General features: G+C 38.2%; 2 protein-coding genes across 2 annotated transcripts in view; both read right to left on the bottom strand.

Moving 5' to 3' along the window:
- LOC107694966 (HEAT repeat-containing protein 5A-like) overlaps nucleotides 1-9,309 on the bottom strand; it is a 31,191-nt gene extending 21,882 nt beyond the window's left edge. Inside the window, exons 1-9 of the mRNA XM_016494700.1 lie at nucleotides 9,262-9,309; nucleotides 8,317-8,528; nucleotides 7,520-7,628; nucleotides 6,006-6,155; nucleotides 4,981-5,152; nucleotides 4,573-4,730; nucleotides 4,042-4,291; nucleotides 3,801-3,956; nucleotides 2,008-2,258 (exon numbers count right to left, since the gene is read on the bottom strand). Of these exons, the coding sequence (XP_016350186.1) occupies nucleotides 2,008-2,258; nucleotides 3,801-3,956; nucleotides 4,042-4,291; nucleotides 4,573-4,730; nucleotides 4,981-5,152; nucleotides 6,006-6,155; nucleotides 7,520-7,628; nucleotides 8,317-8,528; nucleotides 9,262-9,309 (1,506 nt within the window). The remainder of the gene's footprint in view (nucleotides 1-2,007; nucleotides 2,259-3,800; nucleotides 3,957-4,041; nucleotides 4,292-4,572; nucleotides 4,731-4,980; nucleotides 5,153-6,005; nucleotides 6,156-7,519; nucleotides 7,629-8,316; nucleotides 8,529-9,261) is intronic.
- A 1,484-nt stretch (nucleotides 9,310-10,793) lies between these two features.
- Nucleotides 10,794-16,956, bottom strand: LOC107694970 (mis18-binding protein 1-like). Its single transcript, XM_016494712.1, has 16 exons — nucleotides 16,908-16,956; nucleotides 15,856-16,509; nucleotides 15,680-15,778; nucleotides 15,461-15,565; nucleotides 14,785-15,059; nucleotides 14,562-14,635; nucleotides 14,205-14,326; nucleotides 14,033-14,123; nucleotides 13,833-13,945; nucleotides 13,404-13,576; nucleotides 13,200-13,275; nucleotides 12,084-13,117; nucleotides 11,912-12,051; nucleotides 11,667-11,745; nucleotides 11,486-11,537; nucleotides 10,794-11,364 (listed from the first exon to the last, which is right to left on the bottom strand). Exons 2-16 carry the CDS (start codon nucleotides 16,442-16,444, stop codon nucleotides 11,258-11,260), a joined length of 3,129 nt encoding a protein of 1,042 aa, XP_016350198.1. The 5' UTR covers nucleotides 16,445-16,509; nucleotides 16,908-16,956; the 3' UTR covers nucleotides 10,794-11,257.

Consider the following 16,956-nt stretch of genomic DNA (forward strand, 5'->3'; position numbering starts at 1 on the left):
CGGAGAGAGTGCGCGCACTTAAAACGTGTCTCTCCTCTCACGCAAACTGTGTTCTGTGCACTCTCAAATCTCTCTGTGCTCATGCACTATAGATATTAAGTCGTTTCGCACCTGAATCTTAAATCTTCTTATTTAAGACAGAACTATTTAGATATGGGTCAGATGTACTATTCCCTAAACCGATACTTACGATTTGAAGACCAAATATAACACTATAATGAATTTTTCATATTTGCCATAACATTACTACATTCTATTTTATGGGTTTAATGCATTTGCAGACAATGTAATTACATGTACCTGTTATATAACTGTATATTCACTGTTTTAGAGGAGAGTGCCATTGAATGTGTAGTTAATATTAAGTGGATTTTCATGAAAAAAAAAAATCAGAACTGAAAACAAACACTGTCCAAACAGAAGTGCTATTAGAGCATTTATTGTATTATATCTTGCATCAATTACATCTAATGTTGATTTGAGGAGTTGTTACTTATTATTGCCATCATACCAACGAGAATTTATTGCAATGATTTTAAATTCAGTTGAGGTATCTGACATAGTATGACATAACATTGATGTTTTATATGAAGTCTTTAGAGCCATAGGCTATAATATGTTGTTTTTAGATAAATTGCTCAGAGACCAACCAGTTGGACAGAGGTTATATGTACAAATCATCCAAGCACCCAATTCCTAGCCATTTCTATAGGCTACATTTCATTAAAGGGGTCATATGATGCTTTTTTTAAAGATCATTATTTTGTGTATTTGGTGTAACAGAATATGTTGACATGCTTCTTTCTTTGCGTTCACATTTGGGCGGCATTACGCAAGTATTTCCACATAGTGACCTAGATATGTGGAGGCGTGTTCGAACGAGCCGTTTTAGGGGGGCGTGGCAGAGTCTTAACTTTGATAAAGAATATCTCTTTGGTTTTGAGACTTTAGTCTATTTAATTCAGGTGCGAAAAGAATTCATATCTATTGTGCATGAGCACAGAGAGATTTGAGAGTGCACAGGACAGTTTGAGTGAGAGGAGAGACATGTTTTAAGTGCGCGCACTCTCTCCGGGCGAGAGCAGCGTGTATCGGAGCATCCGGTTTTGTGCGAGAGCAAAGGAAATCCGCGCGCAAGCGGAGAGATTAGCGCTCGCGCATTATATTAATGTGCTTTCGCGCTACAATAATGCGCTCTCGACATTTGTCATTAAAATAACGCCATACATGACAACACTACTTAAAAAATATCTTCTATGTTCTGCAGCTAGAAGCTAGAGATTACGGTTTATAAAGTTTTAAATATGGATATTTTTCTTACAAAAACGCATTGCATCGCTTTGCTTCAGAAGGCCTTTATTAACCCCCCAGAGCTGTGTGGAGTACGTTTTATGATGGACGGATGCACTTTTTTGGGCTTCAAAATCTAGACCACCATTCACTGCAATTATAAAGCTTGGAAGAGCCAGGACATTTTTCAATATAACTCTGATTGCATTTGCCTGAAAGAAGATAGTCATATGCACCTAGGACGGCTTGAGGGTGAGTAAATCATGGGGTAATTTTCATTTTTGGGTGAACTATCCCTTTAAGGTTAAAATTTTTATGGGATGCAATACCAAATAATACATTAACAATGACAGCTGATTTGCAGCAAGTCATCCATTTCAAAATTAAGTCATTCATTTTCAATTTCTCAATGTTCAGACACCAACTTCATGAGCTCAACTTCATTAAAATGAGCAGTGATGCAGTGTGGAAACTAACAAAGGGAGTCTAGACAGTGATATGGCGTCTGATTGAAAACTGCAATTGTGACAGCAGAGACAGCAGAGACTCACTGAGTACAGTGATCTGAAATGCCGCCAGTACAAACAAACTTTAAGCATCTATGATACAGCACAAATAGAACCGAAAACATCTGAAAAAAAAACAAAACATGAACAAACTTACTGTGAGCATTAAAAGGAGGCATAATACACGTACAGACACAAATTTCATTCATACCTTGCCCTTAGAGTGTGATACTCCTAGCGGACAGAGCTGTACGGCTCCCAGCAGAGCTGCGATGGCAGCACTGTACCCTGCCACAGCCTCTGGGCATGACTTCAGGGCATTTAGCCTCTCTGCACATCGGTCTAGCAACACTGCACCCTGAGCAGGCATCCCTACGGCAACACACCGCAGGCACCAGGCGGCGGCCAGTCGAGCAGATGCGCTGGGGTGAAGAAGAACAGAGATCACAGTGTCCAACATTCCTGTCAGAAAAACAAAACAAAGAAACTATTGAACTTGCAGTTTTAGTAAAGTTCAAGGCATTAGACATGCCAATGTGAGCTCTTTCTAAAATTGTTTTGAAGATGGTGTCTCTGAAGCTGGATGGATGTGTTAAATCTGCAGCTGTAGGCAGTTTTTCTGCTCACTCCTTCATCCAGGCCTTATTGTGACATCCATTAAAGAGTAGACATACTTACACAAAATCCAGAGATATAGCTATAGACACTTAAAAAACATCTTTCTTTGATCCTGGTTCAAACTTCAGTATAAGACCGTTTTTTTTTTGCCTTTATAAGGCCATTTTTTTTCTAACCATTTAATACACAACATCCTGTCCATCCAATACTTAAAATTCATTGGCATGAACAGAATATAGAATTGCAATATAATAAACTACACTCCTGTTCAAAAGTCTGGAGTCAGTAAGATTTTTTTAAACATTTTTGAAAGACGTCTCTTATGTTCACCAAGGCTGCATTTATTTGATCAAAAATACAGTAAAAACAGTAAAATTGTGAAATTTTATTTAAATTTAAAATAAAAATGTTCTATTTTAATATATTTTAATTTATTCATGTGATGGCAAAGCTGCATTTTCAGCAGCCATTACTCCAGTTATCAGTGTCACATGACCCTTCTGAAATCATACTAATATTTTGATTTCTCATTATTACCAATGTTGAAAACAGATGTGCTGCCTAATGTTTTTTTTTTTTAAAGATATTCTGATGAATAGGGTTGGTATCGTTTGGGTTTTTTCGATACCGGTGCCAAATCGATACTTTTAAAATGGTTCCGGTGCCTGAACCGATACTTATTAAAAAATAAATAAATAAATAAAAATTCCCCAAAAAATGATGGATTGGTCATTAGCACGTATGAACACATGATGTCGGTTTCATTCATACTGGACGGATTTGTTGGATTTGTATTATTACAGTTTTCTGACTTTTTCACGTGCGGTGCTGGTGATGATGCTTCTTACATCCGTTTCGGAGAACCAGAGGACAAATATTTCAATCGATCGCTCAGGCATGGCACCGAAATCTGCGTTCTGATTTGGTTCTAGTACATACCGGTTACATAGGTACCGGTGCCATATTGGTACCGGGTTTCAGTACCCAACCCTACTGATGAACAGAAAGTTATTTGAAATAAAAATATTGTGTAACGTTATAAACGTCTTTTCAATCACTCCTGATCACTTTAATGCATCCTTGTTGAATAAAAGTATTTTCTTACAGAAAAAAAAAAAAAAAGACTATCCCACAGTTTTTGAACAGTAGTGTACAGTAAATCAATGGTACAAAACATAAAACAAACAAACAAAACAAATTTGTCAAATAAAGGGGCATTTTTGTCATTACATTTTAAATATTTGGGGCATTTTTCATCACCACATGCCACTAATGCATGTAAAAAGAGGTGCTTAACTGTATGCACCCTCCATAGAGTATCTAAACATCCTTTGAATATATTTAATGGGGTGTCCAGAGTTTGTTGGTTAAAAATGCATGACAAACCTATGCTGGTGTCCTGCAGCAGTGGGGCAGCAGTGGAGCTCAAGTCCTGTAGCAGACTGCCCAGCTCTAGGAGGGCACATACCAGCACATGCTGACTAGCTGCGACATCCGCAGGGCTCACACGCGTCTCCATGTTCCCCTCATGAAGAGCTGCGTCTGACAGAAACACAGGATACATTAAAAAAAGTACAACTCAATATCCAATAAAACCTCAATATTGACCCTTGGTCGAGTTTCTTACCCACAACCCTCTTCTGTTTGCTGATCAATTGACAGATCTCTTTGGCAGCTGCGATTTGGGCCTTCTCCCCCAGCAAAGTGCCAAGAGTGGCCCGCAGTATGAAGGAGACACAACAGCGGCAGGAGACAGCATCTGCGGGGTACTGCGTCGCCCGTGCGTGAGACACCCACACCATGAGAAGAGAAACAAGACAGGAGAAGTGATTCTCCAGCCACGCGCCACCCAGAATGGACACAAACACCACACATGTCTGTTTAAGAGAGAGAACAAGTGGTATTCATGATAAATTAATAAATTGAAATGGATAAAATAAAATAACAAAATAAAATAAATGCATTTTAAAAATAACTTCTATATAGAATAACTTTTTTCTGCATAACAGATAACTGATACATAAATAAAGGTTAAATACAAATTATATAACCCTCATTTGTTCTTTTTTTTTTTATCCTAGACATAAAGCCAGTCATGCTGTGACTCAAAACACAAACATTCGGATCACAAGGGAAGGACTGTAGGAGGGTGAGCGACCTGTGTGATGCCCACGCGCACGTCTCTGCTGACTGAGCTGGTCCCTTTCAACATGTCTCCACTGGCCCGCAGGAAGCCGGCTCCACCCCGCAGGAAGCCAGAACTCAGCAGCTCCATCACCTCCTCTAGGGAGTTGCGCTTGGAGCCTGGCCTCGGAGCTGAGAGCAAAGCCACAGGAACAGGGGAGGAAGAATGAAAAGAAGAGAAGCGTGAGAGAGAGTGTGAGGGGATAAATGATAGAACAGATTAATCGAGTGGGAGAGGAAAGATGAGCATTGCATTTGATGAAAAGAAAAGCAGTGGGTGACAGAGGAGAGGAGGGCATGATTTTCACAATCTCCATGGGTAAATGATCAGCTCAGTGTCCTCTGAGGATGTTACTGAGATTACTGAATAAAATCCACCCACCTATGGCCTGTCTGGGCTCCAGTGCCGATGCTAATAAAGTGCCAAGTAGTTTTGAGATGGCGACTCGGACATCATAGTTTGAGCCCTCGAAGGCCCGGAAACAAAGAGTGGCCACATTCTCCAGCTCTGTGGACCACAGGAAGACAGCTTCTCTCTGGAGCTCCAGAAGACACTATCAAAATAATAAAATAATTAACTTCACAACTTCATAGTAATTCATGGCAAACTGGAATACAAAAAAATTAAAATCTTTATTTTAACTTGACAAAAATATTATAGTTATTATAACATCATTATTGGGTAGTATTTGTCCTCTGGAGTTGATTTGAGGATTTGTTTTTAACCTTTATGATGCTATTTTTTCTAACCATATAAATCACACAACACCCTGTCCATTTATATGAAATAATTTTTACAACCCATAGATTGAAACAGAATATAGAATATCAATATAATAAAATATATCCACTGCAAAAAAAATCCACTGGGGATTACAGTAATATTTTAATTATTCAGGGGAATTTTTGTCACTTCTCATCACTACCAAGAAACACCATACTCCAGAACGCACTACCAAAAAATAACAGATGATAATACAAATAAAAATAATAATTCACTTCACAAATTGATAGTGATACTGGGAAAACAACTAAAACCTTTATTTTGAATTAGCTTTTTTTGGGGGATAACTGAAGAAATTCTATTAATATTATAATATTTGCTATTAAATGGAAGAAAAATTATTGTTTACACTACTTCCTCCATAGCTAGAAATACTACAATAACATTTAGGATATTTGAATTATATTGTGATATTGTGAGAATATTATAATGTAATAAGAATTGTGGTTGATATAAACATCTGTTTAAAAATAAATAAAGAACAAAATGTGTATTTTCCTTCAGTCAACTGTGAACATGACCCTATTTCTGTCAATAAGTAATACATGTTTGACAAATATACATATGAGTATTAACTTTGACATATGATTTGTAACTGAGGCATGTGGTTGAGTGTCCAATACCTTTGTGGCAGCACAGCGCACAGCCATGGAGCGATCGGTGAGACATGTGCGAGCAGCTTTATAGATGTCTCTGTGACAGGATACGGCACTCACACCTAAACCCTTCAGAATCCTCTCAATACACAACATGATCTCACAGCGGCCCTGAGACTGGACAAAATAACACATAAGCACACATTTATAAAAGCCGTCTTCTGGAATATAAAAATATCTCTATCCCATTTTTCAAAAGTGCTCATCCCTAGTTCTGTGTGATATTTTGGTTTCCATAAACGACTCGGGCCCCTCCTTCAATGTAAGTCTATTTAGCCTGTTTTATAGTCTGACAGTTAATGGAATTTCTTAGAAAAGTAATAGCATGTCTAAAAAAAAAAGTGCACATTGATGTTTAATACTTAAGCTCAGAGTTTTGTCTAAAGCTTTAACCTTTAGTATAAGAAATAGAAATTATTGCTTTAGAAACACCATTTAAACAACTGGGCTCAGTGCTTTTTTCTTTAAAGAAATTTAAAGTGACAGTTAAGATTTTCACACTGTTACAAAATAATCTATTTGAAATAAATGCTATTCTTTTTAACTTTTCATTCAACAAAGAATCTTGAGGAAAAAAATCATGATTTCCACTAAAATATTAAGCAATACAACTGTTTTCAACAATGATGGTAAGATAATAATTAATGTTTCTTCAAATCAGCATTTTAGAATGACTTCTAAAGGATCATGTGACGCTTAAGACTGGAGTCAAAGTTGCCATAACTGAATAAATTACATTTTCAAATATATTCAAATAGAAAAAGAGTCATTTTAAATTGTAATAATATTTCATAATATTATTGGTTTTACTGTTTTTTTCAATTTTTAAAAAATGCAGCCTTGGTGAGCATAACAGGCTTCTTTCAAAAACATTAAAGTCCACATGAAACAGAAGTTGTGATTGTCCTTTCTTCCCTATTGTGACGTATATCCAAGTGAAACAGCTTCTTGAACAACAACAACAAAAAAGTAAGGCGGGACTTGATTTGACCATCGGACATTGATTGGATCACTGGATCACTGTCATTTGCTATTGCTGTGATCTCATATGAATGACGGGTTGCTGGAGGAGTGAGATTATCGTCCATGTCATCAGAGAAGAGATGAGATGTCGTTGCAAGGGGAAGTGGAAGTTGACTAAAGATTATGAGGGCATATGAATAAAAACAAATGATGATGTGCACAGATAAATCATTTAAAATAAACACTACAATCATAAGAATTTTCAAGGACTTTAAAAAAAATGTCCTGACCCCAAAACTTTCAACGGTAGTGTATTTCATTTGCTAATTGACAAGTCCTAAGCATTTTGTGATGGTCAAAATAAAAAATACTGCATGTGATGATTCAAAACACCTGAATCACCTGCTTGATCTCAAAACTATTGGTCAAAAAAGGCATGATTTTTCACAGTAAAGTACAGTCACATCTCTGTGTTTGGCTGAACTGTAAATCACATGCTGGTGTGCTGCCACACGTACCTCTGCGCTCTTCATTGCTTTCAGAAGGTTTGCCATAGTCTCTTTAAACGAGCTGATGAGTAGTCGACCCAGTTGCTCATACAGCACACCCAAACAGGCCACAGCTGCCCTGTAGGAAGTGTGGGATTACAAATTTAAGAATCTGTTTTAAATATGCTGATCCTATGTTCTGACATAGCATCACATGAAAAACTAAGGTGAAGTACATTGTATTTAGCATTTAAGGTAAATTACATCAGACAAATGATTATCTTAAGCAAAGTGTAGCAAAAGGTTCCTGTCTGTTCCTGTTCTCCTATTGTTAGTAAAATGAACCAGATTACTGAGACGATCACCTTTTGTTTGTAATGGCTCTTGGTGCCTCTGTCCCAGTCTTTGAGTAGTTATGCTGATTGGAATAGTACTGTCAGACTGATTGGATTAGCACCTATGCATTTGAATGACACTGTTATGCTGATGAGATCAGGGATGGAGAAATTCCGGTAACGGGCTGATTCCTGTATTGCATTTGCATGCTTTGTTTAGATTGTCTCCACCTCTATGTATCCCTCCCCCTTGAAAGGTATAAACTCTACTGTGCTGAGCTATAGTCAGACTTGGATGACTGCAGCGACGCTCGAGTCCTCAATAAAGAGTGACTTCTGTATGAAACATATCCCAACGTCTCCTGGTCTCTGCTTCGACGAGGAAAAAGTTTCCAACAGGAGCAATAAGTAAACTCACTGGCAGAGGATCAAGCTGAAGCCCATCTGCAGCGCGTGATGCATGCGTGTAGGGTGCAGATTTATGACACTCACAGTCGTGTAGGCAGGAAGCTGGGCGAGTCATCCTTGCTGCGGATGATGTCATTGCAGCGGTCCACAGTGAGGCTGGATGTGAGGGAGTCGCCCACTCGGTACACCAGCGCCAGACATTGTGCCAGCAGCAATCGCGTCGGGGGGCCCGGAGAACTCGTCAGTACCGCCGTCAGTTGCTCCACCAGGCGCTTCTGGTTCTGTTTCACATCGGCCTGCCACACAAATACATGTCGCCTTTCTGTTTAATTGCGGTTTCTTGGCACTTCACCAATAAGAAACAGACAGACACATCACTAGTTCATTCCAGGCCGAGAGACAGCCGGTGGAAAGGCAGACAAATAATCAGGGAGTCTGTTCAAAGAGGCTTGCTTGTGTTTGTGTTCGAGCGAGAGAGAGAGAGAGAGAGAGAGAGCGAGAGAGAGGCATACAGAAGTGTTTCTTCTCAAACAGAGAGCGATCACATTCAGGAGTTTGTGCCATCTAAAGGATTGAAGAGAAAACCCCTAGTTTCATAAGATAGCCACAAAGGATACACCAAAGATGTTGTAAAAAGGAACTGATGCAATTCATTTGACTCTACATATCTGCATTTACTGATAAGGACTTTACTACATGTCCGGTTTCATAACTTCTACATTTAATCTGAATGTGCAAAAGTGTGTAAACATGCCAGTTAAATGGTTTATTACAAATAGCACATCCCTTCTTCCAAAAGTACCTTGTAAAGCAGGGGTGCCCAACCCTGTTCCTGGAGATCTACCATCCTGCAGAGTTCAGTTCCAACCCTTATCAAACACACTTGTCTGTAATTATCAAGTGCTCCTTCAGATCCTAATTAGTTGGTTCAGTTGTGTTTGATCAGGGTTGGAGCTGAACTCTGCAGGAAGGTAGATCTCCAGGAACAGGGTCGGGCACCCCTGTTGTAAAGTTATATGTGAATTATACATTGTGTCCACTGAGTCTGCGCAGTCTGGAGAGAAACCAGCAGATCATGCAACTAAAATGACTAAAATAAGACCTTAAATGGATCTCAACTTTTAAACCAGATTAAGGAGGGTGAGATACGGACATCAAAGTGCCTGTCAGGGGAACATAAAAGGATGGGATAGTGAAATTATTTTAGGTTTGTTGGATTGTCCATGAGGAGTAAGACAGGCTGTCTGGAATAAGAACCCTTACTTTACTTACAGGTTTATTAAGTTGCAAGGGAATTGCTGATGTGAATTTGGTTCGTTATATTCGGTTTCAATGTGAATTTAACCTGCATATTATTATAAAGCTGATTGTGAAAGTGTTTTGTTTTATGCTACTCTATTAACCTGTAGCTTTCTAATCGAATAAAAAAAAATCCAACAAATCTGTTTGAGCACTGGATAAATAAATTAACAGAGATGTTTTCATAAACAAGTCTTCACAGTGGGTTTGTTTTCTTGATGGAGATGATGACTCCAGGCTAAATGAACCGGACTCCCGGCTAAACCGATTTGCTGCCAACTTCACACAAAGATAGTTATCCTCTAACATATATTTTTAACTAAACATTCGCCACAAAGTAAAACATGCATGTCATTGTCAGTGATTTAGTAAGTGTTAGGTGTTTTAGCCTAACGCTAGCGTTTATCCAATGCTAACCAATTCTCTGACATGCTAGCGAGATAAATCTTCAAAAGCAGCTATTTACTTATCATCTTTAAAATAAAAATACCGTGAGGAAAATGTGCATTACCTGCTAAATCCATCAACTGTAATGTCGGGGGAGAGCGGTATATCCCTATTCAAGTCGACTGTTTGTGTGTAATTCCTCAAAGACATCTGCTTGCATGAAAGTGCGAGTCAAACTGTGAAACGCAGCCACGTTAAAGAGAACATGAACGGGAGTGACCGCTAGAGGGACAAACACATTACTAGTTCAAACCAGACTGTAAAACGGTCTAAAAACTACACGGCTGTCTACCTAGGCAACTTTTTTTTTGGCTACTATATCAACCAACTGAGACTACTTATCTGCATTATAGAATAGCTGCCTACCTGTACAGCATTTTTGGCTAGTATATAGCCACCTACCTAGGCCGCATTTATGGGCATTATAGCATATCTACCTATTTAGGCAAGATTTTGCAATGTAGGACTCCAAAACATTCCAACCACAAGCACCGTTATTCCCTTCAAGTTACATTTACAGGATCAAAAACAGCTTTATAAATACATTCTATATAGTTAAGAGAGAGGGTGGAACAAGATTATGTAAAAGGGTTTGGTGCATGAAAACCTATATTGATAGTTTAAGTGTAGTTAGGGATAAAAAGATGAAAATATAAAGGCATTCATTGTTAATATGCTTTTACACAGCATTTCAAAAGCAGCAGAAAACAAAAAGACCAAGAGACATTTATCAAAAAATATATTTCTAAAGAACGTGAAGGAACATGACAAAGAAAGGCACAGCAGTCTTGACTAAAACGAAGTTTAAACCGTTTTATTTGCTCAAACATTGTTTTTGCTTATATATTTATTTACAATATAATCAAATAAAAGAATCTAAAATGTTGCCTTTTCAAACTTCTTTCACATCTGATTAATTAGAATTTTTCTTTTGCCTTTCTTTATATTGAGTTGTTTATGCTTTCATTAGAATTTTATGGTATAACATCCGCAGATTATGACCTCCAAATAAAAAAAAAATATATATATACAACCCACTGATAAGCACTGCATTGTAGAAGAACTGGCTCAACAAGGCAAATTGAAAATCTTCATTTGAGACGTTTTGTAAGCTAAAGCTAGCAAACATTTCATGAGCACTGGTGTCTGACATACCAAAACGTACTTAAAAACAACTGGAAAAGCAGAAGCTAAAATACTGTAAAACAATGTGATTAACAGCACTGAAACCAACTGACTTAAGATACATTTTACACATGCTAAACTATGATAGTGAAACTCAGCAGTATTCCATAAAATAATCATCCTCCTCATCACTGTCATCAGCTCTGGATGGGATATCTTTATCTGACAGCATATTCCACACCACAAAGTCATCATCTTCAGCTGTTGAAAACACAGGGGGATGAATGGGGGGAGGGGGGTGGTGCTGGCATTAATAAACAACACATTTTTCAACTCAATACATTGTAGCATGTTTGATTAACCAAAAATTGAACGTGCATACCAACACATCTCTTTAGAGTCTTCTTGACTACTGGAGTTGGTGTAAGCTTGTCCTACACAAGAAGAATATTGTATCATCATATTAACAGGGGAAAAACAGAGCATGTTCCTATAAATACATAAAACAGTTGGATCACTGAAGGGAACAACATTAAAGATAAGTAGGATTTTGAGACTGTTACTATTGGTGCTGCCTTTTTGCCTCGTTTCTGTCCCTTCTGGTTCTTCTGAAGATGGAAAATGTACTTGTCCATGTTATTCCTTAAAATAAACAAAAAATATATATAATTAATTAATGGTTTATTATACAAAGACCCAAATTAGACATGCATTTTTTTAAAATTTCTAAAATGAGGCATTAAGCCTGATGAGTGCACTCAGCATCCGCCCACTAAATATAGCTTTGGCAGTCGAGATGAAAGCGTACTTGTTGATGGATCCCAGCATTCCTGGGCTGATGTGCAGACACTGAGGGGTTTTAGCAGCAGTAGAAATGCTAGAACTCGGTGTCTGAGGGTTCTGAAGCAGGCTGAAATCTTCATCATCTCCGTTTGCAGCGAATACAGGCAACTACAGAAGATGATTAAAGCTTACTCGTGTAGTTTTTGTAGCTCTTCTTCCGTCCATTTTCCATCTAATAGCTCATCTTCATGCTTATTGCTGTTTTCTGTATGTGGCTTTTTGCTTCTAGTGTTTGCTTTTCCTGTTTCAGATTTCTGTGATCTTCTGTTATTTGAAACAGCATGTTGAACGCTTTCCTCATCCTCTGAGTGCTCAGAATGCATGTCCTCTGAGGACGCAAGGTGTCCATTGGTTTTAAGTTCAGATTTTGCTTTCCTTTGTCTTGATCTCTTCAACAATAATGTGGTCTTCTTGTCATGTCGCCTTCTCTCTTCGTCATTATCATCATCGGTGGGAAAATCAACAGAATCTCCTACCAAAACATCATCTGAATTTCTCTGCGAGACCTTTTTTGGTCTAAGTGAACCTCTCACTGAGTCCTGTTCATTTTGTTCCTTATGACTGGTAGAATCTTGCACCACAGAGGTCTCAGCTTTATGAAGTTTTGTTAGCTGTTTACGGTCTGTGGACCCTTTTCCTCTTCGCCTTTTTGGAGGGTCTGGAGATGCAAATGAGCTGTTAGAGTCAGTAGTGTATTGGGCTCTGGAATTTATGCGAGCACTTCGGCGTAAGGAACTGTTGTCGTGTGGCATGGATTGTGGTTCACCCTGAATTTGCTTTTGGGAATTGCTGTTGCTCTTTGTCTTCGGATCATTCTCAAAGCCTGATTCCTGTTCTTCGTACGACACTGCTCCCTCCCTGGCTGAGAAATGACCATTCACTGAATCAACCTGTGTGTTCTCCATCATTTCTGACTCTGAGCCCATAGCATTTTCCTCTCTTCCTGACTGCTGTTTTCTCAGAGAGGCTCTTTGAGGTCGACTAGCTTTTTGTTTCACTGCATGACCCGAGCTTGAGCTGCGGGCCATAACCAGGGGTCCTTTCTGAGCTCTTGAAGGTTTATTCAGTGTTGTGCTCTGAGATTGGACTTTTCTTTGGGGTTTGGAACGCTGTTTGGTCCTCCTTATTGGCACTGACAGCTCATCTTCACTGCTAGATGTTTTACGCCTCCCTTTTGTAAAACAAATAAATGTGAAAATTTGAATGAAAAAACAAATGCACTTTAAAAACAAACATACGTTATCAATGCACACCTCTTCCCAGAGTTTTGAGCCTGGATAATTGTTCCTCTGTGATTTGTGACGTTGCCATAGTTACTGGTTTCTTTGGCTGGAAAGAAAAATAACATCAAATTTAAGAAATGGCCCACCTGCACCATAACAATATAAAAAGACCCTGTAAATGCCACTAGAGATCAAAGACAATGTTTGCAGTGCTGAATGAAATGAGAAGAGTACCGTGGACAGCAATGAGGTAGAGTAGTCCCCATGGATAGTGACATTCATGTCAGAATCCATAACAATCCTCCCTCCTTTCCAGTATTCCAATGGTGGTTTGATGAGTCGGCCACTGCGGGAAACTTTTGCATTGCCCTGCTGAATTTTGTCAGTGGGAGTGATGGGAATGAGAGCTATACCACAAAAAAATTCAATATATTAGCGTCACCGTTTCAAACCTATGGGGAATGGGGATGAGCATAGTTTAAACCAAATATTTGAACTGGGATTCCAAAAATTCTCGATAACGACACCAATAAAATATAAACACAGCTAGACAATAAATTAATCAGTTAATTATGACTGATTCAGTAATAAATCATTCAGACAAATTTGTGAACTGTCTAACTGATATAAATGTCACCTTTACTGTTGAAATGATATACTCACATGCTATATTGCCCTGAATTTTAGGATGTCTGGATGTTGAGTTTTTAGAGGCCTGTTGGTTTTTAGCTTTGGGAGGTTTCACACTGCTGTTGTCCTTCTGACTTTTCTGCGGTCTAAAACAAGAATAGGCAAATTAGTTTAATTAAAGAGTTTCTTTTTATAATTTGATAAATAGCATAAACAGAGTTGAGGAAACTTACCTCATATGACCACTCAAAAACTGATCCAGGTACTCCTTCCACATTTTTGGAAACCCAAAAAGAAACTTCTTCAAAAACCATGATGGAAACGCTGTAAGGGTCGAAACAAAATTGTCAAATGAAATAAACACAATCAAAGTAATGCAACCTGATTTAAAAAGCATTTTCTTACATGAATTGGGATGTTTGGCCATTTTCCCAATGAGGACATAGGTTCTGCCAGATGAAGTCTTGAGAACATTGCTTGAGATTCTTTCAATGATAAAACTGCTGTGCCAAGGTATCATAGTATCTCTGGATGTATCAAACAAAAGCATTTTAGAGCCACATAAATGCTTCATGGAGGATTAATGAAAAAGCATAACGCTGTAACATAATACATTGTACATTATATTATAGTGCAGACACTATGACAATTCTTTATGGTATTCAAAAAAACCATAAACCATAACCATAAAAAAATAAATAAATAAATAAAAAATCAAACAAACTAAACTAATCGGAAGAAAGCAGGAAGCAAATATCTTACATGCGAATACCGTCAACCACAAGGTCTTTGTTGAGCAGTTTCAAAACCCAGTCTCTTAAATGAATCCTCCTCACCTAAAAGACAAAAACAATGTACTAACTACAAATGCTGAAATACAGATCCCAATTACAAAATATAAAACCACCAAATCACATTTTTGCATTTTGTTTTGGCAACGATTTTAAAAACCATTAAGAAACAAATGCTAAATGTTTTAACTTACATTGGTTTCTTCATATAGAGTTACATCTGCTTGTTTAGCTTGTTGTTTTGTCTGAAACACAGATGCTGTCTTTCGTGGGATCAACACCTGAGGAGAGAGCTGCAGTAGAGGATCATCCAGTAGATTATGAGGAGGCTGAGGGAGTCCAGGGACCACTTCTGTGCACTCCGACTGACCAAACGGATCAGACTCAGGACTACTGGACGTGTCTATTTGGAGCTCTTCCTCATTGTCCTTTTCTACTGCAATGCTCCTCTCACCAAATACAACACCACCTGCAATTAAATTACACAGAGCTAATGTGTTATGATCAATGCCATATTGTTCTTTGCATGATAGCTACTTTTGCATAATTATTTAGATTACAGTAAGTCTGTAACCCAATTTTAGGTAAAAATCCGAATAATACTTATTGCCAAGTATGTTTTCACACACACAGAATTTGTCGTGGTGACAGAAGAAGCTTCCAGTGCACACGTTCATATATATAAAACACAATAGACAAATGAGAACTAACTTAAGAGTTATGCATTTCTGTCTGGTTTTGCAAAAACTTGTCATCATAAACAGAGCATCAGTATATGGTCATTAAAACAAGATTCATATCCAGACATAATACATTATTCTAAACCACTGCAATTTTATGAATAATACAGAGTGAAATTAAAAATCATACCTTTATTTCTGATGTCCTTTGAACCAGTGACATAGGTGATGGGTTTCCGCTGAAGCTGGGCTAACATCTCATCAGGAACCATCTTGTTCAACAGCACATGAGGCTCTTGAGTAAACAAATACATACAGATTTTTATAAATTAATCAGGTCGCACTGAATATAACTGCCCTAAAATGCCAAACAACAGCAATTACTAAAACAATAACATTCAAATCATACGTAGGTTTCTGTTATAAAGATTCTCTGGCATTTGCTTTCGCCTTTCTTTCATCTCTGATAACATCTCCCCAGGTATTTTCTCAAGTAAAACATAGGGCTCTAGAAAAAGAAAAGGGATATTAGTAGAATTCATTTTCATCAATATGTATGACATCTGAAAAAAATGGAGAACTAACCAATAAATGACTCTGACTCCGTATTAAAGGTTTCATGTTGTCTTCCAGGCACTTTATGAAGATTGATGGAATGGCCATCCTGTGGTAAGTCCATTTCTCCAGCTTGTGCATCTCCTCTCGGTGACTGTGGAGGTGAGAGGGCTAACACATATGTCTCCTGGTTGGCGTTACTCTTTTGAGAGTACTGGGTTACAGGGTTCGAGGGGACACTGTCGCACATCTCTTGGTTGCTTACATGATCAGAGGCTGCCCCATGCCCTGCAGAATTTTGTATCTGAACTTTTGCCTTCATTCTTGCAAAAATCTTTGCCGGCGTCTCGCTGCACCTCTTCAGCATCAGGTCCACTTTGTCTTGAGGGGCGACCTCCGCCGTGGCATTGATGCTGCTGAGCTCACATGGGATATTTGGGATATTTTCTTCAGCATTCTGTGCAGTGGAGTTCATCAACACATTTCGGTTTGAGATCTTTCTGCCTGATCCAGTTGCCCAATTGTGAGCTACTTTAGATATGGTTTTCACTGGTGTGATCATGTCACCAGGCTTAGGGGCTTCAGGAGCTATGAAATAGTCTTGCAGTGGATAATACATGTTGTATTAGAGGAGTCAGACTAAATGTTTTCAGCCCCACAGTGGTCCATGTTCTCCTCGAAATCCTATAAGATGCAAAGGGGAAAATGTAATTAACAAAAGAAGCTAAAAAGGGGAGATTGATTAATCTATAAAGACTGTCTTTCGTCTATAAAATTGGACGCTTTCTATAAAAAAATCAGTCACAGGATTTGTATTAATATGACTCGCAACATCAGTAATAAAAAAAAAAACATCTTAATCGATTTAAACCATGAACACTTCTCTAAATCCAGCGTTAGTCTGGCTGTAAAATACAAAAGTTAAAGCGAAAGTAAGTTAACCCCGTGCACACTTATCCGTCGACTTATCCCGTGTAAAATGATCGATTACATATCAGTGAGTGAAACAAAGTTCCAACATAATATATATAGTTGATTGAGTGACATTGGGGCCTATTTTTCCTAAAAACCGACTCACTTACCATATAAACTCGTTTGAATTTTCCCGGATAAAGCGCGGCTAACAAAAAA

Source organism: Sinocyclocheilus anshuiensis, unplaced genomic scaffold, assembly GCF_001515605.1.
Source record: "Sinocyclocheilus anshuiensis isolate Anshui unplaced genomic scaffold, SAMN03320099.WGS_v1.1 scaffold942, whole genome shotgun sequence".
Taxonomy (NCBI): domain Eukaryota; kingdom Metazoa; phylum Chordata; class Actinopteri; order Cypriniformes; family Cyprinidae; genus Sinocyclocheilus; species Sinocyclocheilus anshuiensis.

Bases quoted from the DNA above. Each gene is read 5' to 3' on its own strand.
- LOC107694970 (XM_016494712.1), bottom strand. From the start codon at position 16,444: ATGTATTATCCACTGCAAGACTATTTCATAGCTCCTGAAGCCCCTAAG. The intron at 15,566-15,679 runs GTATGATTTGAA...TGTTTACTCAAG, and splicing joins TCTTTATAACAGAAACCTAC to AGCCTCATGTGCTGTTGAAC. The intron at 12,052-12,083 runs CACGAGTAAGCT...CTTCTGTAGTTG, and splicing joins AAGAAGAGCTACAAAAACTA to CCTGTATTCGCTGCAAACGG.